This window comes from Neocloeon triangulifer, unplaced genomic scaffold (assembly GCF_031216515.1).
Source record: "Neocloeon triangulifer isolate White Clay Creek 2 clone unplaced genomic scaffold, ASM3121651v1 ptg000017l, whole genome shotgun sequence".
NCBI lineage: Eukaryota > Metazoa > Arthropoda > Insecta > Ephemeroptera > Baetidae > Neocloeon > Neocloeon triangulifer.
Genome location: NW_026775559.1, coordinates 5,477,239 through 5,504,492, shown reverse-complemented (window position 1 = coordinate 5,504,492; position 27,254 = coordinate 5,477,239). Strand labels below are relative to the sequence as shown.

Genomic DNA, 27,254 nt, shown 5'->3' with positions numbered 1-27,254 from the left:
TACAAAAACTTTTTTACTTGCAGAGTAAATTAAGTACTTCCTTTATTATTTATGTTTTGGAGAATGTGAAATGTGAATACATTTATACAATCTGGTGGATTTAAATTTCCAAATTTTCAATAGCTTTGAGCACTTTTCCATTTTCTTGGTGGCTGCCGTTCTGCTGCAGAGACCCCATAACTTGGTCGTGGACGAATTTCAAGTCCTTGTTGATCTCAAGCATATTTTTGTATCTGTCGTTCCATTCTCCAAGACACTCGGCCATGATCTTCAACCCAACCTCACAGTGGACGATGGCTTTCTCGGTCAGCCTGAATCAAAATTTAATATAAGAAGCATTGCAGCTTAATTATTCCTTACTTGAGGATTTCATTAGTGACTTCCGAGGATGTGATCGCTTGTGCAATGGACATCATAGTGGAAATTACGCCTGCAACCTCAATTCCGTCACTGCCGTACTGAGCTTTAGCGAGAGTTAAGCATTCTTCCATCAGGTTCCAAGCAGCAATGTAATTTCCTGCACATGAAACATTAATACGGGTGTTTCAAAAATTTTCAATAATTTACCTTTTCTGACATATAGCATGGCAAGTTGATCGATTGCTTGAGCGATTTGGCAGTTGTTGGGATGCAAGAAAGATTTCAGATGGTTCACATACTTGATCTTGTTTTTGTTCAGCTTGTCAAAGGCCCCACTTCGATGAAGCTCTTGAGATTCTGTAATTTTATAAATCAAAAATAGTTCCAAAAAATGAGGATAGTTTTACCTTGAAGCAAAACTTTTTCAGTGTTGACATTTTCCATGACCAAATCCATTTCTTCGTTAGTGAAAATGTGGTCGCACTTGAGGCAAATAGAATCACCATTCTGAGCAATGGCCGGTCCTTTGCATTTGACACACATGAGGCTGTGGATGCCTTCGGAATCCTTCATACAATTTTTCAATAATTCCATTGTAATAGAATTTATCAAATTTATTTATTACCAGAAAGTCAACGGATCTTTGGCAAGGAAGGCATTTGCAATCGAACATGTACTGCTCCTTGAGGTGGCGCTGCCTCTTCTCAGTTCGCATGGCCCTGTAGTAGATTCCATAGCAGTTGAAAACCTCCTCTCCCGCTTTGATGTCACGGACAGCTTTGGAAATCACCGAGTTGCCAAAATAACTAAAAAATTTATTGCAGTTATAATCTATTAAAATAACACTATTTTAAATTAAATTACCTGGTGAGGATGTTTGGATCGCAAGAGTGGTTCATCATGGAAGCTGAGGGAAAAATTGCCGTCGCAACTCTCACTTGCTTCTCCTCCTGCAGAATTGGCCCAGCCACGGTCATCCTGTCCTGTCCGAACAAGTGAGAAGTGATGGCGTTTCCGTTGCAGACCAACTGGGTGATGTGCTTCATCACCTTCGATCCAAACTTGACAATGAACTGGTTTTTCTCAGCAGATGCCAATTTTTTCCTTCTGGCAACGTCAACCGAAAGGAGCAAAGACGTCTTAAAACATAATAAATAAATTTCAGTTCGTTATTAATACAAAGTATCTACCAAGGAATACTGAAGTTTGTCTTCTGGTGTCATGTCTGCAATGTGGGTCACCAAACTGCACACTTTCTGATATTGTTTGATTTTTTCTTCGTCCCCGGTACTTTCGTAGATTTCTCCCATAAGCGCCACTCGCAAGCCAAGCCAGGCGATTCCGACATGCTCCGGCAGATTGGATCCACACTCCCATTGATGATAAGGCTTGGCTTCTTCCACACACTTGAAAGTGCAGTAACGGGTGGTGTTGCAAGTGTCGCAGGCTATGAAGTTCACCTCCGACCTTTTGGAAATCATTTTTAAGTTACAATTTCAAAATAAATTTTATTTTCTTACTCATTCCCAAAACTATACAAAGGAGCACAACAGTGATCACAGTGAATTTGAATTCCTCCGCAAGGGACAGACGTAAATGCTTCCTCTTTGAAAAGAACATCACCTTTCTGGAAGTCTTTCAAAGCGACGACATGACGTCCCTTCTCTTCATTGGTTCTGTTAATGGAAATAATTAATTTTTTTTTTATATTTTTAAATGATTTAAAAACTAACTGGATTTCTAATACACTAGAAGCGCCTGGAAATTGGTCACTTTCCCCATACTTCAGACTTATGCTACTCTTGAGCAACTCTCTTTCTTTTGCCAACTCCTCGTTCAGATTGTTTGCGTAGCTGCTCTCCTCTTCATCCACAATTTTTGCAGGGCCTGATGGTGCACCGCTGGCAAACTTTGTGTGCCAAGCATTGATTCTCTTTCTGAAAATTTAAAAAAAAATGTATAAGCTTGTGAATAAAGACAAAACCATTAAGACTTGTACCTAAAAATGTCAAAACTGTAGACCATCTTGATGATTTCTTCCTCAGTCACCACGGACTGGAAGTTTTTCCATCTCTCTGCATGCCTTTCGTTTTTAATCTCCTCCGTAAATAGGTCTAGAATACTTTGCCATGGAATTTCTCTAGGTTGCGCCATTTCTTGATTGAAGCTCTCAAAAAGAGAATAATTAGTTTTCTGAAATTTGAAGAACAAAAATCAGTTAAAAAAATTTTATTTATGTGCGGAGACATAATTAAATAATTTTTATACTTTTAACTAATTAAAGATAAAAAAAAATTATATAATACTTAATGAACAAATCTTTTGTTTCTTAAAATTTATACTGTACGTAATTGAAGAAAATAAAATTACTGTGGAATTTTTTTGTTATTTTATACCGGCCCTTTGATGAGTTTCAAAAATTTAGATCTTCTCCAAGCTTTTCGAGTGAAATTTTAGTATTAATTTCGTTGGATGATTAATCCAAGCAAATTAATGAATTTCAGTTATCGAAATGTACACTTAAAATTTAATTTTAGGCTTATTACCGGGTAGAAAATTGCTGAAAACAGTTGTGAATTTGTCACCACCCTCACGGCAGCCCCTCGGCTTGTTTTCGCTTCGCTTCGCCCATATGACAGACCTGGTCATCGAGCGCATGCGCACAACCCATGTGATTTTGTTTTGTGATTTTTGCCGCATTTCTATCGGTAGCTCCATAACATGTTCAGATTCTGTCAAAACTTGTTTTAAATTTGCCAGTTTTGGCTTCCGACAGCGGCACGCTTGAGATGACTCACAATCAGTCCTCAAGGAATGCGATGAAGTGGTGATTGTTGTCTATATCTCGTCGTCCATTTGTACTTTTCATCGCTGTCATTGACGCTTTGAGCCACGATGTCGAAGGCTCACGTGTTGGGTTCAGAGGACAGGACCCAGGATGTCCAGATAAATGAAGATGTGACCTTTGAGGGGCTAATATTGTCCGATGGGACCCTGAAAGGCCTGCAAGAGTCGGGCTTTGAAAGGCCGTCGCCAATTCAATTGGTCGGCATTCCTCTTGGAAAATGTGGATTTGGTAAGGAATGTTAAAAAATTACGAATCGAAAACAAAATAATAATTAAATACATCGATTTTTTTATCATTAAATTTTTACGCTTAGCTTTTACATTAATACATAATGGCTCAATTTAAGTGCTATGTACATAGGTACTCCATGTATACCACCAATTGGGTCCTTTACATAATTATCCGGATCTTAAAATAATATGATGTTCTGTTTATTTGTAATAGATCTGATTGCTGAAGCCAAATCTGGAACTGGGAAAACAGTCATGTTTGGCGTGGCAGCACTTGAAATGCTCCAGTTGCCTAGCAAAAGTCTCCAGGTAAATTTTCTAACGTTACAGATATTTTAAAAATTCAACTAAAAAAATTTGTGCAAAGGTTTTGATTCTGACGCCAACTCGAGAAATTGCTGCCCAAGTTGGCGACGTCTTGGTCAGCATTGGACAGGGCCATGAAGGCCTTAAGATTGGAGTCTTCATAGGTGGCTTGCCTGTCGAGGAGGACAAGAGACGAGCAAAGAACTGCCACATTGCTGTTGGAACCCCAGGGCGGCTGAAACACCTTATAGACGATGGCCTGCTTAACGTTGGCCATGTTAGATTGGTAATCATTGATGAGGCTGATAAACTTCTGGAGCCTTGCTTCGAACCAGATATTAGGTAAATATTTAACTATTTATGGTTATTATCTTTACAACATTTGGATAATAACAATTTCAGTCACATCTTCAAAACTTTACCTCTGAACAAGCAAGTGATTGCAGCTAGTGCTACTTACACACCAGAACTGAAACTCTTCCTAGAAGACTACATGAGGAGTCCCATTAGAGTTAACCCTGAGGAGGGAAAGGTAAATTTTTTTTGGAAACAATCATTATTATAAATAATTATAATTTTTGTAGCTAGATGAAAATGTTGCTGTTCTGCTGGGTGTGCGGCAAGTGGCTGCTCTTGTGCCTTCACACCCAAATTACCTCACAAAATCCAAGAATAAACTTAATGCACTCATTTCTATTTTGTCAAGTGTTCCTTTCAAGCAGTGCATTGTGTTCAACAACTCTCATGGAGTGTGAGTCATTTTTAAATCAATGATGTGTTAAATTTAAATTATTTACTTTTATAGCGCCCAGACAATAAGTGAAACTTTGAATTCTAAAGGCTGGCCTACGGAGTTCATTTCAAGTGGCATGGACCAACCATCAAGGCTGAGAGTTGTCAAAAAGTTTTTTGACTATGAGTGCAGAATTCTGCTTTCCACTGACCTAGTCTCAAGAGGAATCGATGTGGCCAACGTCAATTTAGTGGTAAATTTTGAGCTTTGTTTATTATTATTATTATTATTAAATTATTTTTTTTTTCTGAAAGTTAAAAGTAATGAATTAAGAAAAGATAAGAGATTGTTTATTTTGAAAGAAATTCTAATCTAATTTTAGGTTAACTTGGATGTGCCAATGATCACAGCCACATACCTGCACAGAATTGGACGCTCGGGGCGTTTCGGCACTCAAGGATTGGCAATCACAATTGTGGAAAGTAGCAGCAAAGATTTGGTCAGACTCTTGGGCATTGTGAAAGACCTCAACATTACCATGGGCTGCATCAAAATTGATTCGGCCAAGCCATTTCAGGAGAATCTGTTTACCTGCACCTTCCCCACTTTGCAGAGCGAAGTTCCTGTGGAATTGGTCAGTAAGGTTGAGTCTCCCCGGTCGGCCAAAAGCAAGAATGACATTTTACAAGAGAATGAAAGTGAAGTGGAGACCGACGAAGAGACTGAAAGCTCTAGTTCTTGTGAAGGAGTGGAGCCATTGGCCGTAGACAAGGATGAGGAAAAGGATTTACCTGAGGAGATTTGCAAAGTCATGCTAAAGTCAGCTCTCTCCTCTGTCAAAGATACTGAAACCAACCTCGAGGTAGAACTTCAGAAGGAGCTTGCGGAAATGCAAAGTGCTCCGTCGGAGTATGAACCGCAAACACCCCCAAAGCAACATTCAGACTGGCGCCAAAATGGGCATCCACCCCAAAACACCTATTACAACAACAACCATCACAATTACTCTCCTAGAAGTCTGCCTTTTGCCTCCCCTAGGAAGAACATGTCTCCTCAATACAAGAGAAATGATTACTCGCCAAACTTCCAGCGAAGGGAATATACTACTCCCTCGTCCTCCCCCTACTACACACCTTCAAAGGACTACTCGCCTTCCACTCGGTTCTTCAACTCACCTCTCTCCTCCAGAGGAGACTCCTCAGTTTCCAACAGTCCTTTTTCGTCTCCAAGGAAAGATTTTGCTTCTCCATTCAGTGCTGACAAGTTCGTCAAAAAGTACACCAAGTTCTTTGATGAAAATGATCATCAGGAGTTTCAAGCCAAGAGACATGAAAACTTCACTCCCAGAGTTTTCTCTGCTCAACAGCAACAGTACTTCCAGCAGCAGTTTGAAAATTCTCTCAGGGAATTAATGAAGGACATCAGAAGTTATCAGCCGCCAAAGGTTGAGCAAGTTTTGGGATACGAGGAGCTGGAAGCCCTGAGCAAGCAGTTTGACAAATCGGCCATGGTCAACCCAGCGTTTGAAAGGAGGGATCCCTATTTCAATCGCAAGTCTATTCTCTCAGGCATGGGCAGGCACTTGGGTGTGCTGTGCAACATTACCAAACGGCATTTCGTCTTCAACGGAGGTGTCAAAGGGTACCTGCAGAAACTGGCTGATGGATACGAGCCAAAGGAGTCTGACCTTCCCACGTGGGAGCCTGGAGCAGATGGATTCAGGGTAGGATGAATTTCAATTTTATATAAAAATATATTTTTTTCCAATTTGGGTCCTAAATTGTTCCTCATTTCAAAATAATTATAACTATTATTTTCAATTGTCAGCAATTATATTTTAAAAGATTTTATAATTAAATGACAGCAATGGAAAGTAAACATTGATTGAACTTAAAATTATTTTGTTTGTTTCAGTTTCATAATAAAAAATTATAGGGATCAAGTTATGTATTTGTCAGTTAATAATATTCGGATGAGAATCTCTAGTGAATGCTTTTGATTAATTTTGTATCTTACTCTGATTAATTGTATAATTAATTAAAATTTCACATGACCGGTCTAATTAATTTCAGGTGTTGCGAGACACCTGGGTGCAAGGCAAAGAGGCTAATATCCAAGTCTCCACCCCCATGCCTCCGCCAGAGCCTCAAACTCATCAGCCGATTGCTCATCCACCCCCAAGGCCTCACTTCCACAGACAGATGTCAGGTGGTGGCGGAGACAGTGTTCACCTTGTGGTGCCTCCAGTGCCCCAGGCGCACCACACTGTCACATTCCCACCATTCCCATCTGAAGCAGGCGCATCTCTGGCCGAGTGGAAGGAAAAGGTGAAGTTGGCCACATTCATGGTCCACTATTCAGAGTACTTCAGGATGATGAACAAGCATTGAAGTACATTTTAAGTTTCGGCACCACATTTTTCAAATATTGACCTTCCAGATTTGATGAAATATTTATTTTGATTGAATTTGAACCATTTGATAATAAAGAAAACACAAAATTAATGAATTCAAATTTCATTTCAAAATACACATAGTAAAATATTAAAAATAATTTTTATCGTTTTTAACATGGGGCAAAAATATTTATATCTTTATTAAAACGTATCTAAAATCTTGTCAAAAAATTAAAAAATGGCATACGTTTTTAATTGTAATTTCAATTCAAGAAGAAAATTTCCATAGTTTCAGTTTGATTTTTACGTTTTCATTTCTCGCTTCCTAGCAGTACATCAGTATCAGTAAAATAACTCAAAATGTAATCATTAGATTTGAATTGATAAATATGTGAATGGTGAAATAACCTGTTGGAGCATATTGGGGAAAACAAAGCGGACTGTAAAAGGAAAAATAAAAAATTTGGTTCTCATCTCCACGTTTCCATGGAGGTGCTAACGTGCGCCGGCTGCCTCTCCCGAGCGGCACGGGCGTGCTGCTCGCGGGGGTAGTGGGGCAAGGGAGGCACTGCACCGCCCGAGACCGGGGGCAGGAGGGCAAAAGTGGTGCTCACTCGACTTGGGCGCGGTAGGGGTGGCGTCGAAGAAGTATCGATTGCGCGTGCAGCAGCTCCGGGGGTGGTAGGGGAAGGAACGCGGCAAAAGCGGCCGCCAGAAAAGAGAGGGTGGGAGCGAATTCTCAGCATTGGCGCAAGTCGGATGGCCGTACGTGTGTTTCTCCAACACACCACCCGACCTTAAGCACCACAGACACCGCTCGGTCGCTCGCTGAGGCAGACGCACCCGCCAGCAGCCCTTTCAGAGATAATGTATAAGTGATGAGGCTAAGGGCTGCCGAAAGCTGTTATTGCCTGATATTTGCCCTCGCCGAACCGCAATGACAGCTATCAATGCTCGACGGATAGGCAGCGCGGTTTTGTGTTGTCTTTTAGTGCAGCTGCTGACCAGCGGGCATGATGTTTTGGCCGCCGACTCAGACACCACTGCAGTGGGCGCCGAAGCCACCCCTCCGTCCCCCACGGACGGCTTCGAAACAGGTATGAAAACCATTCACACTTTCCGTTGCTTCTTCTCTCAAGAAGACTTTTCTCTCTTTATTCTTTTTTCCGTCTTTCCGATTTTCACTCGAGTGGGAAAATAATGCGGCTTATTTCGCTTGCCCACTTCATATATTGCGGTTTTTCCGGCGGAGCGCGTGCCGCCGCCGCCGCCGACTCCTCGTCTCCAAGCTTTGCTTGTTTATTACTGCGGTACTGTGGAGAAAAGTCGCTCGTGAGAACTGCCTTCACGCGCCCCTTGAAAGTGTAATTTGACAAAATAATGTGGTTCTATAATCGCCATCGCCAAATCTTTTCGTACTGCAACGCTTAAAGCGTTAATATTAAAATATCTCATAGAATTTGCTTAAAAAGTCTTTCTTTTTTAGATCGTTTTGTGCTTTTTTTTTTAGCTAAAATGAAAGTTAAACGTAAATTGGTTGTCTAATAATTTAATTGATGGGTTTTGAATCCAAAAAAATCTCTAGCTAAAGCAAGACCTAGATTCTAATTCATCCATTCACACACTGCACAAAAATATTGGAAAAAGGCTAAAGCATAACAAATATCTCTGAAATGTTTAGTAAACAAAACATAATTGTTTACTACCCTTGCACTTTCCGCTGCAAATAAACTTGTTTAATAATTGTCGTAGAATAGTAAATTCTGTATTTTGTGAATAGTTATAACTTATGTTTTATAACTAATTTTTTTATGGACTCCACACTAAAACTAAGTATGGTTGAGATTCTTAAAGTTCATCCAAACTCATGATTTGTTTAGAAATTTTTATCCTTCTAATGGATTATTATTCAAATTCGCAGCGCAGTCGTGCAATTAATGAAATGTAAACAACAACACCAAGCATTTGCGTAAAAGCGGCACTTGTGGAATTACAATGGTGGTCTTTCTCGGTCGAAAAAAGGCTCAACAGCACCTCCTGCATGATGCATGACCAGAAAAAAAAGAAAGTGACGATTTCGGGGCTCAGAAGCCGGGCTTTTTTGCGCCGCCTGGAGCGGATTTTCCAGGCTCAGCCGTGTTTATATGTGTGAATTTCTGGCGGAAAAAAACTAATGGCAACAACTAATTAGAAGATCTGCCAGGATAAAATGAGAGTGAAAGAGTGACAAGGTAATTTGCAACTTTGTCGCATTATATGTTTCATCACTGGCCTATTTAAAGCCTTTAAAAGATTTATTAATGTACCGGCATATGTATTAAATAACTAATCTCGTCGAGCTTTTGTATGAAATTACTAATTACGATCTTAATCGCCCATGACGTCACTCGTGCAGGGAAATTTCCACCCGACTATAGAGATACGTTTGAATACATGAATTTTCCATTGCTTCAAATGTTGAAACAACTTGCAGTCTCTCACTTGTTTTGTTTTGAACTAATTGTGAAGGGACGCTGGGAAATAAAAATGCACATTTTTTATTCCACGGTGAGTGAGAGAGTCGTCAAAGAAAATGCAAAACTTTGCACAATGGCGGAATGTAATGAATAAATTACCGAGTGCATTGTCAAGAAGTGCGTGCGGTGGTGCTTTGCATAGAAACAGATTCAAGTGCCCAACGGAAAGGGGAGAAGGAAATAAAAAGTGTCAGGCCACAGGTTTTGCTTTTTTATCGGGGTGAAAATAAATATATAAGAGGGCGCCACTTGTTCCAAGCGCGAAAGGGTTGCAAAAGTGTCTCGAGGGTTTTGCCGTTCGCCAAGCTAATTTGTCTCCAATTTCTTTCTCTGGTGATGAATGCGTGTTTGTTTGGGGCTACTAGAACGTGAGGCAAACTCTCTCCTGCGCTCACATTCACAATGGGCTCGTTTTGCAAAATGAGCCGCGAGACGTCTGAATAACTCTTGCAGGAGACAAAAGCGCACGATTGTTTTGTCAAAAAACGCAACGCACGCACGACCGATGCGTGGATTTTGTGCTTTCCAGCCCCGCTGGCACTTTGTCTACCACTGTTTGTGGAAATACGGTCTTGTTTTGTTGTGTATTGTTCTGTGGCTCCTTTCATATTTACGGCAACAAACACGCATTTCCGTTCTTCCTAAATGTTGATCTTTTTTGCTTTAACGATAGTCTCTAAATTGACAATTTAGTAGATTGGACTAATAAAATTTCTGCATCGATTTTTTTAATGTAATATTTTTATTGCAGTATACAAATAATAAATTTAAATTGATTAATTTCTTAATCACACTGACTAAATTTTTTTAATAACAAGCAAAGCAGTTTGAAAGAATTTACAACAACACAATTTATTATGATATATGATTTTCCTTTAACTACTTATAAATAATTAAAACTGGGCTGAATATTTAAAAAAAAAAATAATTTAGTTAAAGGTTTTTTCAGTTTTAGCTATTTGGTTATGATTTATTGTTAAATACCAATTTATTTGCGAGTTATAAAAAACTACTATTTTCAAAATTCATCTATGATATATTTTTCTGATGCATTCCAATAAAAAGTTTAAATCATTACACAGACCTTGCGTTGCAATGAAGTGTCATCAGATCAATGGAAATTTTAAGATTTTATAATCTAAATAACTATCTCTCTTTTCTTTATAAAATGATTAAAATGTCAATTTGAATTTTTTTTCTTGAATTTTCAAGAAAAAATTGAATACATTGTTATTAAAAATTTTATTTTTGTATCTAGACTCACCAAAATGTTAATAGCTTCAACCAAAATAGCGATCAGGTGGAATGAAAGTAAACCCATCCAATTTAGTTATTTCAAAGCATGTTTTCCACTTTAATCAATAGTTGAACTTTCCCAGCGGAACAGTGGAATTTCAAAGCAGTTGCAAACACAGCACGCCATTTGAAGGCTCTTTCAGAAAGCAAGGCTAATTTAATGCGCTTTACAGCTGCTCTGGCCAACCGTCAGTAGCTGAAAGTAAGCGAACCTTCGTTGTTACACTTTAGAGCAACCACTATGTCTCTCTGTCCCTGCAGCGCACAAAGTTGCAATTTTCTCATGACCAGATTAAGAAACCGCTTTTGTGCGGACGGAGCGAGATGAAGCGCGCGTGCGGTACCAAGGGCGGTTTGTTTTACCAACTGCGCGAGCAGAGGGATGAAAGGAGCCTCATTTTAGTTAAAATACAAATACACCGCGCGAATTCATAAAGGGCAGTGACATTTTCCTTTTATGAGCACTAAAACTACACTTCTTCCTATTTCCGTCGTGGGAAAACAATCCTTCGCGCTGTCTACTGCTGATTAATAAAATAAAAAAATCTAGACCGAGTGGGTTTTTTTTCTTGCGTGCCGGCAATCTTTGGGAAAAATTGCACCCTACCCCTCTGGCTCTAATTTTTGTCCAACTTTATCAGCGACGCCATCGGACTTTTTCTGTACATAGGAAACGCAGCGGTTGCTTTTTGTAACTTCGTACTGGCTGGTATGGGGAAAATAATGCTCTAATTTGGGCCGACGACGTAAAATTTGAAAACAAGGTCCGTATAATAGCAATAATAATGGGCGCACGTACGTATCGACTCACGTACGCTTGAATACGACAAAAAATATGTGTCGGCCGCGGTTATTATTTTAATAATTGTGGTGTTGAAACCGCGGGAAAAGGTTCTCCTTTTAACGACGCCTGGTCGAATTCCACCCAGAGCACCTTCGTTTCATTTCGTCGGTCAGATTATGCTTCCTCGGCTTCAGAAGTTCATAACTCATGCAGTTTGTTTACGACCTGTTTTCCTCCATTTCTGTGGCCTAACCAATAATGCTCAATATTCCTACATAATATTAAAAAGAGTAAATTTAATTAAAAAATAAATTTTACAGTATTATTGTTTGTAAAATCTTTTTCTTGTAAGATTTTTTCCTTTTCATATTTTTAATAAAATATTTAATAGTTATTTTGTTAAAAAAAGCTTCTATTATTTAAGATGTGTTGGTTTTATTATATTTTCAATTATTTAAATTAAATTATATGCATAAAAAGTTCTTTTGTTTTAAATAATGAGTTAACACGGAGTGTGCCAAATTCAATTAGATATTGTATACTAGCTGCTCTCCAACTAAACTGTTCATCTGATAAAAATTAAATTATGTGCAAGAGAACGCAGGAAAAATTTATAATTAAAACTTCATGAACTTGTGAAGAAACTACTTCGGTTCAAAAAGCCAATCCACGGAGTATATTATTGTCAACCCCTCGCATAATTAAAATCGATCGGCAAATAAATTACTCCGATAAGAATGCCATTACCATCGATTGATCCACCGCAGGGACTCTATAGACTCCATTTTTCATAATAAAATCTCACTTTTACATATTTCTGAAGGCTGCACCATCTGCAGTAAAACCATTAGCTGGATATTTTTGAAAAGCACCATAAATAGAATATTTCCCGATTTATGTTTCTCTGCAACACAAATTTATGATAATTGAACGCATTGTGAGATAGGACTGGTGGTGCTCTAGAGAACAAACAGAGCGTCAGAATGCGCTCGACTTATCTTCTGTTTTATTTCATCGCCGACCGACTGCGTTTGTCCGCTGCGAGTGAATGAGCAGCTCATTAATGTGCCACAGACAATCGATGCCATTTATCGCCCCAAACTCACTCACTCTCGCGAACCCTTTTCTGTTTGCGAAGCGCCAGTTTTATGCTCTCCCGAGCCAACAACACAGGCTCTGTGTGAATAATCTGCTGACAAACGCCCGTTCTGACTCGGAAAAATAGAGAGAGAACGGCGGAAAATCGATTTGTTCCTCGGCAATGACGGTGCGGATTAGCGTGCGTGAGCGAAATTTCAAATAAGTTTACTGTACATTACGTAAGCCTTTCAAAATAAATATTTATCTAGCCTATAAAAAAAACACACACAAGAAAATTGTAATAAGAGTTTCTTTCATAAAGGCAAGATAAAATGATTAAGTGATAAAACGGGCTTCGTCCTTGTTGAAAAGTATTAATCCTAAAATTAAAACTAGTAAAAAGCCTATTTTTCACGTCATGAACCTACTTTTTTTAAAAATTACTATAAAATGTTTCTGGGGTTAGGGGTTAATTGATATTTGTGCTTTTTTGTTTAAGAATCGTCAAAAAAAAAATAACCCTTCATTTATTCATTTTTTTTTTCTTAAGATCAGCTTTTGAATTTTGCGCAGGGGTGTTTGATAAGGTGAATTGTTCACGAAGGTCCTAAGAGTAAATTTTAAGTGCCCCTAAAATTTGATGGCAGGAAACTTGGCAATATTAAAACTCTTTTTATCAACGGAGCCCGAGGGGATTTTGTATGCAAATTGCAATTGCATGCCTTTAACTTTTATGAAATGATTAAGCGCTCCTTTACCTGAATGCGGTATAAATCTTGTTGTCTCCTTTATTACTGCCGATTTCTGGTCTCCGAGGACCCCTAATGTAGTTTTTGTAATGTTAAATAATATATAATCACCATAATCGTTAATAACTTGACAAATTGACAAATTTGAATCTAAGATTTTGACCATCTCGATTTCCTGTGTATTTTCTGAAACTGTTCACTGATAATCATATTTAAATCACATAATGGATAATATACGTAATAAAAATTAGTTCTAACAAATTTTTTTTACCACTTTTTACTTCTCCAAAGATTTTCAGCTTTATATTTTTCTGAATGAAATATCAATAAAATCCTGAATCTTTTTTTTTGCAGTAAACAATCAGTTTTTTTGTTCCTCTGTCATACTAATAACCGAGAAACGTTACCGACGCATAATTTTTGGTGGAATATATATGCGTCAAGTTTTTTTTCTGTTTTTTTTAGAAAAACGTCCATCAAGAGACGTTTTGCATGAAATTCAGACTGTCACAGGAGGAGTTTTGAAATACCTTTATGGTCTTGTTTTTGAAATGCTTTGCGCAGTACTGTGACACAACTCGGCAGTCGGACCGCGACAAAGCGCCGCCAGCCCACGGGCGTCGCTCCAGAACAGACACAAAAACGCCTCCGAAATGCATTATTACAATTTTGCGCGCAACGAGACCATTTTCCAGAGTTCTCGCGAGAGAGCTGCCGACTTCCCAAAGCGCACGTACGCCAACCATGGTTGTGACACGAACAGAACGGTGCGTGTACACGGGAGGACCATCTCATTGCCGAAATTATCACCATAACACAGCAGCATAATTAGAATTAATGTGGGCCGCGCGAGCAGCCGGCGAATTCGGGCTCGTTGACAGAGCGACACAATTTTGCTTTTTGCAACGTCGGATTACGGAAAGGTTTCGCCAAAGCCTTGTCAAATGACAGCTTTCTCTTCTCACTGATATTTTAGCAAGAACGGGTTGGCTGGGATTTGCATTGGAGTTTGGAGTGCAAATCAATGAACATTTACATTTCAGACTCATAAAATTATATAAATGAATGGTTTTTTATTATTTTACATCTTTTCAGAAATGTTAAAAATCTAGAGATATATTTTTATTATAGGAAACAATGACTTTTTTCTCCTCACAATCATATGGTTAAAAGGGTTGTTCTTTAACTTTGGAGTAATTTTAATTTTTTTTTTAATATAATACCTAATTTGGGGGTTTTACATGCTTTTCCGCACAAAAGACACAAAAGGATGCTTTTTTATTTCTTGATCTGTACTTGAAACATCAGCAACAAGCAACAATTGAATATTCCTTGTCGTATAACAATTCCCAACATTATCATAAGAAGAAAACAAGAAAGAAAAATTCAATTTTAGATTGCTGCTTTGCTTCACTGAAAAACAATTGGTATATTTTAATAGCAATTTTTTACTAAAATTTTAGCAAATTCAGTAAATGTAACTTGATAAAAATTGACCCAAAAATTTTATAGCTGACGATTATTATTTTCAAAGCTTGGTGATTTGAATAAAAATTTGCATGCGAATGTAATTGCGATGAAATGCAAATTTCAATCCACAAAGGTTATTGCTCTCTGCAAACAAAAATGCAAATATGGACCAAGCGACACATAATTCAATTATCCGAATTTGCATCCCAAAACAGAGCGCCAACTTAACTAGATCAATACACCTCCTCGCCACTCCGACTCGCTCGCTCTCTCTGCGATATCCTTTTCCCACTGCCAGCGTAAAAACTTCTTTTACGAGCGAGGTATGCAACCGCGCTCACCATTCGTGTCGTGCGAGTTGCCTAACTTGGAAAGGGCTCTTTGAATCTCAAACTCTCCTCCTTCCATTATTATTCGCCCCTATATATTCGCACCTGTAATTAATTCGAGATTCGGCGTGAAACCGCGGAAATTAAGCCTCCGCAAAAAACAATTAACCAACCCCCTAGAGAGTAAGTGCATCAGTCAGTTCGGAGAAAGGCAGGGTCGACAGCGGCGGCCGCAAACTGGTTATTTTACGATCAAGCCCATGTGTTTGGCCGAGCCAAGCAAGTTACGAGGTGTTTGCTTCTGGGAAAAGGAGCCCCATTAGCGTCGCGTTTAAATCAAATGATCTTTTGCGATATGAAATATGCGTTCGCGGCGCATCTGACTGGTTTGTGTTGTTTTGCGTCCCACGGGGCACGAACGCAGAATTTTGTGCATAATGTACGAGGAGGCTGTTGCGTCCCAGGGGAGCGAGAAATGCGGCAGCCTTCCGCTAAAACGTCGTTTGAAATTTGACGGAGAGGGTCTTTCTCTCTGCCGAATGCAATTTTCCGCCGCGACCTCTCACTAGGCCCAGAAGAATGACGATGAAACGCCTTGTTAACCACCTAACGCGCGTTCATTAAAGGGGTGGTCGGTAATGGAAGAGAGGTGCGTGGGTAGTGAATATTGCAGTTCGTAAATGGCGGCGGGGGAAAAATGGATCCCCCTATCAGAGAAATTCGGGGGACAGATAAAAAGTTGGCATCCAAAATTTTAATGTAACTTTTCAACTTTCATGCCACCTCCTTAACATGTATAAAATTAATTCAAAATTTTAAATAACAACTTCGACAAACTTTTTAAATTTAAGCAGCAACTCGATTTCATTTAGTGAGGGTGGAGCAGATTTTGAAACGTTTTTTTCTATCTGAAATTTTAATCTGATGTAAAAAATCTTGAATGAAAATAATTCTTTTAAAATATAATTATTAAATAAATGCAAAATAATGGTAGGTTATTATAATAAAATTTTGTTTCAATCACTTTTTTTAGGGCCATTTCTAAATCAATCTGACCAGTGTTTGGCATGGGTTGTACATAAATTAAATGTACTTAAATGTAAATAAATTTGCCATGGAATTTGCTTAACAAATTACAAATTTTGATAGCAAATCATCTAAAATATAATATAAATAAAATATAACTTTTACACGCACAGAAAACTTTTACCCAAGGGGACAAAGAAGTCCACTTTTGCACAGAAATATTGCTTCACCTTTTTCCCCTCACTTCGTTGGCACTCCCGAGTTCTCTTTCACAAAGCAACTCGCCTTAATGGAAAAGAAACAAGCGAGTGGGCGCTGTTTCTGAATCGCTGAGAAAGCTCTTGGCGGAAATTTCACGCACAAAAGGCAAAACTGGTGCAGCAACCCTCTCAGTGGGAAGCGAGTTTGACTTGTAAGGCGACTCGAGTCCTTAGAATGCACTTTTCGATCTGATTGCGCAGCAGTGGGTGTCCCTCGAGAAACGCCATTTCGGCCTAGATGTGCTGCTGCTTAATGGGACGATTACGTTATTAACACTGCTCTTGTGTTATAAGATTGATTAAGGCCTTGCTTCGAAAACTTCGCAGACTGCTATTTCACGGCGGGCGCGCGATATGATCAATCGCTTTGTCTTCGTGGCAGCTGTTGCGCCGCCAGAGGCATTTTTCAGGCCGCGGCGAATTGCGCGAGACACGAATCTGTGCGAGGACTAATTGAGATTTTCCATTCACTAGCGGTACAAAGGATGAAATTACGTCTGGAAATTTCCGTTCAGGGTCATAGGCCAATGTACGCGAAGTAATTTTTTTTCTTGGAACTAATCCATAAAATTAAATTTTAGATTTAGGATCCTGAGTAGATAAATTAAATATTTAAATATTGAATTCCTAAATTTTTATAGAAAAATTGTATTGTTTATGATATTAGAAAATGTATAAAATATTTTTGATTGAATGAAAAAAAATATGTTTATGAATATTAGCAATAAATAATAATAATGAAAACTGATGATAACTCAGATTTTAAATTTCTATTTCATTCATTTTTAACCTCAAATGCGCACATTTGAAACTTCTTTATTAAATTAATTTTAAAAAAAATCCCTCTCGACTTAAAATATCCTCACAATCAGTGATGCTCAACTTTTCACTGCACTTAAAAGAATGGTGAGAGTGGATCAAGTAAACGCCAACTTCATCTTCGGAAGAGCTCTTTCTGAAGTGATTGAAACAGACGATGAAAAATGCGATGAAAACGAAACCAAGTCCCCTCTCATTTCCAAGGCAAACGACTCTGCGCGCGCTCCTCTCTGTGGAAATGATGCAACGGGTAAGAGTCAAGCGGCTGAGAAAAGTTTCTCCGCAGAACTTTTCTCCATCTTCGGTTGAGAGGGCGCACAGCAGAAAATGGAGATGGAGCGTGTTTGTGCGAATGGCCCACATTCGCGTGGCTGCAAGGCACAGATTCCAATCTCATAACTCGGACCCAGCGACCAACACAAACGGCGTAATCAGGCGCGCCAAGTGCGCCGGCAAAACACGGAGCCGCGCACCGCCTTTTGTGCCCACGCTCTTTACTTTGAAGAGCGAAATCCATGCTAAGAATGATGATTAAAGTTTCATGCGCGATCCCGCAGTGCAAAACAAACCAGCAGCTGCAAAATTCAGCCGTTTGAATTTTTAACAAGCTTTGGCGCATTCCCCTCAATGAAATTCCTCGTCGGCCTTTGAAGATCTAGATGATACGATACGCAGATGGATATAGAAAGAAGTATTTTGGGAAAATAAAAGGTCAAAGGAGAGCAAGCTCGGGTGTCGCTCTTGCCAAAGCAAACGGCCTTTGGGACAAATTGGAAGCTGTGCAAATACAAAGTTTGGCACGATTGCACTTCTTATTGACTTTGTGAGCAGGAAAGAATGCTTGGAGGAATTTTTCCGCCCTTTTCACCAAGGTAGAGCGTTTCTAAGAAAATTGGAAGCAATGGCTGGATAATGTGGAGAATACTTTGATTTCACAATCTTTACTTTGCACTAACAAAATAATTTTTTTCATAGTCATGATTTTTTAAGAAATAAAACTGCTTTTAATATTTTTTTTTAATTTTTTTCATAATTCTATTGTCTTCTTTTATTAATGATGTAAATAAATATAACAATAGATTTTTTCCAGACAACACTAGCAAACATTAATTTGCCCCAAGCAGAATTTGAGATCACCGTGATGTCTCTTGCGGATGTGACCCTTAAATATTTTAAAAGGCAATGAATTAATTGATACTTTGCATGTTCGTAAAAAGGCAAGAGGATTTGCAGACAAAGTAAGAAAGCACAAATTCTTTCTCTGTCAAAAACTGTTGGCAAGAAGAATGTCAGTCTCTTACTTTCAACAGATCCTCGCCATCCCGTCTACTGTCAGTTCCGGTGGTGCATTTTATCAGTGGAAAGGTCGGAGCTGAACTTGAAACACTTAACTTGGGGTCATGCCAACGCTTCTTAGCAGAATGCGCCCTCTCGGTTGAATGTGGTGCTGCCATGTCAGACATTTATGTACATACACGTTGGTCGGTTGCTTGTTTAAAGTATATAAAAACAGTGTATATATATGTTGGGCGCGAAACGAGAAAGCAGCAGCGACTAACTCAGAAGCTTGGTCTTTTTATTACTCGTCTCCGTTGTGCCGCTCTTTTACTCACTGCCAGCTTTCATATTTCGACGCTTGCAATTATTTTACGAGAGACTCTTTTGTTGGAAAGTCAAAAACCATCTCAAGGGGAAAATTCTGGTGTTTGCATATATTTTTTAAAAAAAAATCTCATTTTTTTTCCAAGCCTGAATCGGAGCAGTACATTTTATTATTTGAGAGACGATGCCAATTTTTGGCAGGAAATTTATTCTGGCTGGTGAAATAAATTCAATCCGCGAGTTTAGGAAATAGGAAATCTGCTTTGGCGCGATTGAATTAAATATCAGATCGTGAATTCACTCGAGCATTGAATTCGCAAAAAAAGCGTTTTGCATGGTATAATTCTACCGAATCGAGAAATGGCTATAAAAAACTAGCCGTCGTCTGGAACACCACTCACTGTCAGACATCCTTGTACACACAATTTGTCAGGGAGAGTCAAACGCTTCCATTTGCCCTTTGTGCCGCAAACGCTTTATTCTTTTTTCAGGGACCATAGGGAAAAGTGCAAGGTGCTGTGATCACGAGTGCATTCAAAGAGGCTGTTAAAAAATTCATCGGGCCAGGCGGTGCCAGCCTCAAAAGGGCTATGTAGTAATAATTGACACACAAAAGTAGCGGCCCCTTTTGTATTCCGCAGGCAGACTCGCTAATTATCAGTCGCCTGCACTCGCGCGCCCCACTCCTCCCCCGGTGCACGAACTCACAATGAATGCCCAACTTTGGAGCTGTGGCCGTCGCGTTTTGTGTGAGTTGCGAGAGTGAGCGCGGGACGCAGATAAGCGTAACTGCGATTATTATGCGGACGGAAGGGTTCATTTATGATGCAGAAGAACCAGAGAAAGCTTAATATAAAGAATATACTATGAATTATAAAATATATAATTAATTAAAAAAAAATTATTTGATTTTTTTTCCTACTTTAAAACCTTTTGTTACATTATTGAAGAAATAAATTAATTCTCTAATATTTTTCAATTGAAAATTTTAGTGAGCATAATATGATGTGAAAGAGAACTAGTAAGCAGAATATTTTAGGATAACAGGATATTTATTTTATCTTATTGTAAAATTTAAAAAAGCTGTTTATTCTTAAATATAAAAATTTATGTTAAAGGATGATAATATAGACTGGAGAGCATCATTTTATGATTAATTTTAGCAGAGCAATATTTACAGCTGACTTAAAACTGTTAGTATAAACTTGTTATGTACGTAAAAATATCTTTTTTTTTTTTAATTGCAATTATTTTAAACTTATCAATTTTTGCCCTAAATGTTATTGAGTGTGAGCTGGTGATAAATTCACCACTTCGCTCACCAACGGTCCCAGTGGTCATTGATTCTCGCACAAACAGGTTGAGCCAAAACCACACAGATTCGACACCTAAACATTCATTTCAATTAGGTTGACGTCTGTAAAATTCGCAAACCTATTAATTTCAACCAGTGGTGTGCAAAATCATTCGTTATTTGACACGTATTGCAACAGCGTGCTTCGGGGGTAGAGAGTGGTTTCCAGTTTTCCGCCAAATTCACAACACTGTATATAGAATGATAAATCACTGCTGTCACGACTCCATTAATGCTCAAAATATAAAAAAGCAAACATAGGACCAGAGTTGAGAGTGAGGGTGGTGAAAAGATCAAGTTGCATGGGGGGCAGTGAAAAATGAGACAAGCGTGTCGAGTGCCATTTTTCCGCCACGCTCTAATTTTACTTTTGTGGTAATGCAAACAAATCAAGGAAAAGGGAAAAAACAAAAAAGGAAAAAAAACAAGAAAATCTCTTTCACGACACAGCTGTCTAAAAATATACTCACAAAGAGAAACATTAAATTTATAAACTCACGTCAGACCACCTCCAACTATTTCTTATCAACAAATATTGAAGATGTCATGGTTTTACCTGAAGTGCATGAAAAATAATATAAAAAGCCAAATAAAATTTAAAAAAAGTTACTTTTGGTACAGAATTTTGCAAAACATTAATGCTTAAAAATTTTGAGATTCAGAAGGTGGATTTCTTTTGTATGCCAAGATTAAGGGAATAAAATAATAATATCAATAATATGGTCATTTTAATTTCGTCAAAATATCTAAATTTAGAGAGTCTATAAAATTATGTGTATTTAGAATTTTTCTTTGAAGATGTTTAAAACGTACCATTACAATCAAAGCTAAGTTTGATAAATTACTTTTAATTTTATTATTTTATTATTTATTGTTATCCCCTGCAATTCAAAGCGGAATTCATCCAATTTCAAGCCTTTGAGCACGATTCCGCTAATCGTATTTTGCATTTGTGGTGAAATTTTCTGCCTTGCTGGGCACGCAGCCCAAAATCTCTCTCGTCCACGTCCTTTTGATTGCGTAATCAACTCGCTCACGTGTGTGTGGCACTGAGCGTGTGTGTATTGCACTCACAGTCGCGAGACAAGTGTTTATTCAAAAGGGTTGGTGGGCTAAAGAGAAGTGGATTACATCGCAGAACCAAATGAGCGGAGCTTTGCATCTTCTCTCTTCCCTCGCACCGCAGATTGCCTCGGGAATATTATGCAATTCTGGAGTGCTGTAATTTGGCGGCATTTAAACCCGCCGCGAGCAATTTATTCAAACTGAAAAGCTGCCGCAGATAAATCATGCGGAGGGGATTTGCATATTTCGTCAGTGAGGGAGGCGCGCGATAAAATTCCTTTCATGCCGCCGCGAAAGATGAAATCTGAGAGCTTCTGACTGCCTCAGGGTGCAAATTAATTGTTGCTGAAATAATGCTTCTTTAATTAGGCGCCGCGGTCTCTTGAGCCAGAATTTTATTGCGCGAGAAATGCGCTTTGAGGCGCTGCCAGACGAGTTCGAGGCGATTAAGTTTCCTTCTTGCAAATTACAAAGGTCTAGTGAAGAATTAATATTATATTGTTGGTGAACCGTGATCAAGGCATTTCATTTCGGAATGAAGAAATTGCAATTTTTTTCTTCAATAAAATAAAAATAATACTATCAATATTAGGAAAAGAAAAAGAACTGAGCTGTGAATGGACAGTAAAATTTTATATCATTTTTGGGAGGGAAAGGGAGAGTCGATACCCTAGTAAAAACGATGTCATTTTCTAGCAGAGCTTTTATTCGCCGTAAACTAACAGGTGGTGCTGATTGGGGGCCGTCATAATCCTGAATGTGATCTTGAACCCATTCGCAAGATCATAATCGAAACAGTTACTTTATATCAGCAAGGGATCTTAAATAGCAATGAAAACAAAACACTTTTAATCATTTTTAGTTGGATTTTGTTTCATTTTTAGGTCATGCAATAAGGGTATTTAAGTCTGAGAACTTCCAGGAAATAAAATAAAATAATATTATATATTGAATATATTATAGTCAATATTAAAAAAGAAAAAATTTAGGAAATTTATTATTAGCAGGAAAATTGAATATTTATTTAGCTACTGTAAGGCAAAAGGTAGTCATAATTTATTTAAAAAAAACACACACAAGGATGACCCCCCCCCCCTCATGGGAAATTTTGTTAATTGTGTCATTTAATAGCTCCATCAAAGTTTATCCCAATACAATTTTCTTAAAAGTAACAAATTAAATTTCTCCTCAAAACTAAATGAAGTTTATCAATTGATAACTTATATAAATCACACTTCACTACTTTCCTAAAAGATGCAAACTAAAAATGTTCTTCATTAACTTCTTCAAGCACCCTCATGTATATCTACTGTGCTTTGAGTATCGGTTTAACCCAATTTGTTTCCCGACCTCATCAGACCAAAGTTTGAGCTTTCCTCCTTTAATCCAATCTCAACTGCACGGACCCGCCTATTATCATAATTATCCGGCCAGGAAGTTTGTTACGGTGCACGGTCGCAGAAACGCACACAACTGCGCGAGTCGTGCGGAAAATTGCGCCGTTAAGTTCCAACTTTCGCATTCGCGCACCTTTCCCAGGAGACACCGTTGTCGCAAAAGGTTTCCACGGCAGGTTTCCAAGCGAAACAATGGCGTTGCCATGCGCTGGGCCAGTGCGCCACTTCATGCACGTTTCCATAAGTACATTAAATTATTGACTTACGTTCCACACGCGTCGATTAACTCAAAGATAATTACGCTGGCAAATAACAGACAAAATTCCCACTTTTTATTGTGCTTTTTCCCTCACGTCAGTTTCGTGACGTGATACGAAAAAGGTGAAAAAAATATTTTATGGTATTTCATTTGATCTGGCAGGTATTTCCTCTTCCTCCTAATAGGCCATTGGATTCTATTATGTTAACAAATTTGGATGCCGCCTGCTGACACCTAAGAAGCATAATTTATCAAGAGGATAACCTCTAAAATTAACCACAGAACCGCTAATTACTGTGAGTCAAGTTGTGCAACACTTACCACACAAGATGATGCAGGATGAATTTTTTAAGTTTGGTTTACTGTAAGGGAACATTATTTAAATTTTTTGCGACTTAAAAATTGTAGGAGGTTCGTATGATTAAAGTCACTTTAATAATATTAATTAATTAATATTAATGAATAATTAATATCAATTTATATTGTATAATGAAAGACCTATTTGAATTTCATGAATATTTATATTTTTTACTACAAATATAGTAATAATTATAATTAATATTTTTTTATACTCAAAAATAGTTTATTAGATTAAACATGACCTAGTAATAATTATAATTAATATTTTTTTATACTCAAAAATAGTTTATTAGATTAAACATGACCTATTTTGCTTAACTGGTTATTTTTTTATGGGTTTAAATAGAACGTAGTGGATACTCTTTAAAAAAAATAATCCCTTATTGTTGACAACGAAAATTATTACTAAAAAATTAGAAAATTGCTTAGAGCCAAAAAGACAAAGACTGCTGACAGTAACAAAATTAACCAACACAAGCCATTCTGAGAGTATGTGTAAATATTTTGTTTTAAATGAAGCAGTATTTTTTATTGAAAAATTTTGACAGTGTATTATTTTGAATTAAACAATGTCAGAATAATACTAAAATTTAAATAAATTTCACATTCAGATCACATTTCTGATCAGATGTAAAGATCAAGAGAAATTCAAAATTTATTCCTTGAATTCAGCTTGAATTAATTAAACTCAGCATTATTTGTCATAGAGCCAGTGATAATATCTAATCTTGCTATTTAGCTTTAAATCAATTTTCCATAATCTTGATTAAAATCCAAGATGTTAGTATTTTCGGTTCTATCAACCAAGTATTAAGTTTTAACTTCACAATCAACTGGCCAAGTTTGATCGCACAATGCGCCCTTTGATGAAAATCGCTCACTTAACGTGCTTTACTCACTCGAGTGGCAAAGCAAACCGACGCCAGCCAAAGTGAGTCAATATAAGCCGTGCAGAAAAGCCCGGCATGCAAAACAGTCGGCGAATTTTTTCCCTCTTCCACCCCGTTGGAGCTGAGTGGAGACCACACCCATTGCGGGTTAAACAGAACCGTCGGCAGCGTGGCATGCGACACATAACACAAAAATACAAAGTCTTGTGCATGCATTATTGTTTGGGGCGAATGTATTGCATATCTTTTGGCCGCCGGCGGTGGCGATTCGGAGCGCGCGACACATTCGAAAGCGCCCGCGGCGGCTTACGACCCTCGGGAATAATAAACCGTATCATCAGCAGCTCATGATGAAAATTTAATGCTGCCGCGGGTCAAACGGCGAATTTATTGGATTAAATTGCGCCACAATGTTTGGCGGCTCCTAAAATTAATTCAATTTGCGTGTGATGCACTGTGATTTAGACGTGAAAATTGGGGTTAATGCTTTTTGACGTTGGATTTGCCAAATTTGCTGGCCGTGGTTTAGCGATGAATTATAAAATTCCAAAGTTGATGGCAACTTTATTGAAAAAAGAATGAAAAATAATTTAAAAATGTATGCATCAAGGTAGACATCACATTTAAATGACTTTTTTTAAATGGCTTTTTGAAAGGGATTTCCATGAGTGAAAGATTAAATCATTAAAATCATAAGCAAAATCAACATTGAAACCCCAAATCAAGAAAGAAACAAAAAAAATCCTTATAATCATATTGGCTGTCGCTAGGAACCCGAAATTGAGCTTATTTTTGAGGACAACAATTGTTTTATTAATTATTACTGACAAACTTCTTTCTTGAAGGCTGATCAATTGGTAGACATTTATTTTACAAAAATTTAATTACTGTATAAATCAGCTTTTGTAATTAACTTAAATTTAAATGAAATCAGTGATAATAATATCAATAAATATTATTTGCAACTAAAATTATTTCATACTAACTGATTACTGGAGCTGTATTTAAATTTATACGAACTAATTGATTTAAATATTTATTGAATTAAATTAACAGCATGCGTAGAACGGGATATCAAGAATTAATTTGTGTTTTACAAGGTAACACAACTTTCGAAACGCTTTTCCTGCACGAAACGGGTAGTGAATTACGACGTGATATAGCCACAACCAGTCGCGGCTGATGAAAATTAGCCCAGTGTTTAAAGAATTTTTGATGAATTAATTTCCCTGTAGTAGCTCGTGGCCCGCAACCATGCAGGCGTGCAGCGTAATTTATTTTTTTGAACGCGCCCTATTATGTCAGCACGCAAAATGAACGAAACAGAAAATAATAATTGATCGCGCAGGCGAACGCAAGGGTGGCAAGGGTGAATAGCTGCACAATGGTGGACGCTCTTCCTTATACTTTTAATGTTGAGCGCCACACAGGCTTTGGGGGATCAACCACTTTGCGCTCATTACACGCCAAAAGAAAGAGAGTGGAGCGTGAAAAGAGGGTTGGCCTCTTTTTATATATATGGGCAATCTATGGAAGGGTGCTTTGCATTTTCCGCACACAAGGCGCAATCTATTGAAATATCTGCACTCTGGTCGGATGGGAAATGGGAAGAGAATTGGAAAGCGTTTTGGGAGACACTTGGGCATGAGGAAAATTTCTTTTAGAGGAACATTAGCATCTGTGTTTAGTGAGAGAAGGGAAAATGGAAATGGATTTTTCAAAAACTCTTTCTTTCGATAATTAGAAATCTCACAATTTGATTAATTGTTGTAAATACACATTAATCCTGCTAGAATTTATAAAATAAGTTTTTCAATGTTTACTCATTAAATAAGTATACTAGCTTAATTTATACAATTCAACTTATCCACCAGTTATAGCAAGTTGGACAAAAATTTCTCCATATAAATATATAATTAAGAAAATAAGTTTAAATAAATTGCAATTTTAAATAAAATAAAATAATAAATAAAATGTATTTTACTGACGTTAATATGTAAATAATAGTGTTTAATTTATTTTATTACTGTTCATGCACCAAATCTCACAATAGTTTTGTGCAAAATAATGATCTTTATTATTTTCTAAAAAAGAGATACTGCATGTCTAGAAAATGTGCTGCCATATTATCACGCCCGAAAGCGAATTGCGTGGCAGGTTGACAGACAGAAGAAATCAAAAGTGAGTGAAAGTGACGCAAACATGTTGATGCCATCGCGAGACTGCTGCAGTTAGGACTGGTATCAATTTCTCTCCCTCCGCGGATGAACCCTCGCCGCGCACACGCCCTTTCGTCTCCCTGTTGGTGATAAAGTCCCCTGGAGCCTGTTTTTCTTCAGATGGCTCCACGAGAGCGTGTTTGTGTTACGCGAGCCGAGTTTATCAAAAGAGACACGGCCAGTGAAAATGACACGTTGACACCAAATGCGTGTCTATTTGCGGCCGAGAAAAATCAATTGGCGCGAGTGGCGCTTCTTTTCGACGGGCGCTTTCGTCTAATGAAATTCCTCCTGACGCCCTTTTCTTCTCACCGAATTGCTTCCTCCTCATTGAAAATCAGTCAATACAATGCATTATTACATAAATTTATAACGGCAAAGCGATTTCGTCCCTTCCCCTCAATTGGGTTGCGATTTTGTATGGCCTTTCATTTTGCGAAGAGCAACGCCTCGCAACTTTTACCACTTATTTTTGGTGACACTCGTGCACCGAAACAACTACTGCTTCCACGCATAACATCAGATAATATTCAACGGGGACATATTTTCCACCCGGTCGAATCTGTTTTATGCTCCGTTTTCCAATAGGTGGCTTGGTTGTGGTACGAAAATAAAAAGCCTGTCATTTTGATTCACGGAAAAGGAAAAAGTGTTTCCATTTTCATGCTCCGAGCCGATTATTTTCTACGCGTCCAAAACGGTCATTGGTGCCGTAAAACTCCTCTTCTTTGGGTCAAGCAGGATTAATTTATTTCGCCCCTGCGTGCAGATAAAGGGCAAAGAAAAAGAAGTTCAATGCCGAACTCATTTCCATCGTTATTCCTGCAAACAACTGCGCCCTTATCAGAAAAGAATTTCACGTTGATAGTCATCATTCTATTTCAGTTCACAATATTATAATATTTTA

General features: G+C 38.0%; 3 protein-coding genes across 3 annotated transcripts in view; 2 read left to right on the top strand and 1 right to left on the bottom strand.

The window, feature by feature from the left end:
* Nucleotides 1–19: 19 nt before the first annotated feature.
* Nucleotides 20–2,989, bottom strand: LOC132203347 (SET and MYND domain-containing protein 4-like). The gene is made up of 11 exons (XM_059631062.1): nucleotides 2,907–2,989; nucleotides 2,360–2,553; nucleotides 2,094–2,297; nucleotides 1,881–2,036; nucleotides 1,551–1,827; nucleotides 1,225–1,499; nucleotides 986–1,166; nucleotides 768–927; nucleotides 568–717; nucleotides 361–517; nucleotides 20–311 (listed from the first exon to the last, which is right to left on the bottom strand). The coding sequence occupies exons 2-11, from the start codon at nucleotides 2,512–2,514 to the stop codon at nucleotides 101–103; spliced, it is 1,926 nt and encodes a 641-aa protein (XP_059487045.1). The 5' UTR covers nucleotides 2,515–2,553; nucleotides 2,907–2,989; the 3' UTR covers nucleotides 20–100.
* Nucleotides 2,990–3,032: 43 nt separating this feature from the next.
* Nucleotides 3,033–6,981, top strand: LOC132203346 (probable ATP-dependent RNA helicase DDX20). The gene is made up of 8 exons (XM_059631061.1): nucleotides 3,033–3,436; nucleotides 3,653–3,747; nucleotides 3,806–4,086; nucleotides 4,147–4,276; nucleotides 4,329–4,495; nucleotides 4,550–4,730; nucleotides 4,860–6,200; nucleotides 6,550–6,981. Exons 1-8 carry the CDS (start codon nucleotides 3,256–3,258, stop codon nucleotides 6,865–6,867), a joined length of 2,694 nt encoding a protein of 897 aa, XP_059487044.1. The 5' UTR covers nucleotides 3,033–3,255; the 3' UTR covers nucleotides 6,868–6,981.
* A 632-nt stretch (nucleotides 6,982–7,613) lies between these two features.
* The window catches only part of LOC132203343 (uncharacterized), a 50,960-nt gene continuing 31,319 nt past the window's right edge, over nucleotides 7,614–27,254 (top strand). Inside the window, exon 1 of the mRNA XM_059631057.1 lies at nucleotides 7,614–7,969. Coding sequence (XP_059487040.1) covers nucleotides 7,810–7,969 — 160 coding nt within the window. The 5' untranslated portion in view covers nucleotides 7,614–7,809. The remainder of the gene's footprint in view (nucleotides 7,970–27,254) is intronic.

What these genes read in the sequence shown, in the direction of transcription:
- LOC132203347 (XM_059631062.1), bottom strand. Translation starts at nt 2,514, where the DNA reads ATGGCGCAACCTAGAGAAATTCCATGGCAAAGTATTCTAGACCTATTT. An exon ending in TACAGTTTTGACATTTTTAG is followed by an intron (nt 2,298 to 2,359) that starts GTACAAGTCTTA and finishes TTAAATTTTCAG; the next exon opens with AAAGAGAATCAATGCTTGGC. An exon ending in TTGTATAGTTTTGGGAATGA is followed by an intron (nt 1,828 to 1,880) that starts GTAAGAAAATAA and finishes GATTTCCAAAAG; the next exon opens with GTCGGAGGTGAACTTCATAG.
- LOC132203346 (XM_059631061.1), top strand. Translation starts at nt 3,256, where the DNA reads ATGTCGAAGGCTCACGTGTTGGGTTCAGAGGACAGGACCCAGGATGTC. An exon ending in TCTTGGAAAATGTGGATTTG is followed by an intron (nt 3,437 to 3,652) that starts GTAAGGAATGTT and finishes TATTTGTAATAG; the next exon opens with ATCTGATTGCTGAAGCCAAA. An exon ending in CTGGAGCAGATGGATTCAGG is followed by an intron (nt 6,201 to 6,549) that starts GTAGGATGAATT and finishes AATTAATTTCAG; the next exon opens with GTGTTGCGAGACACCTGGGT.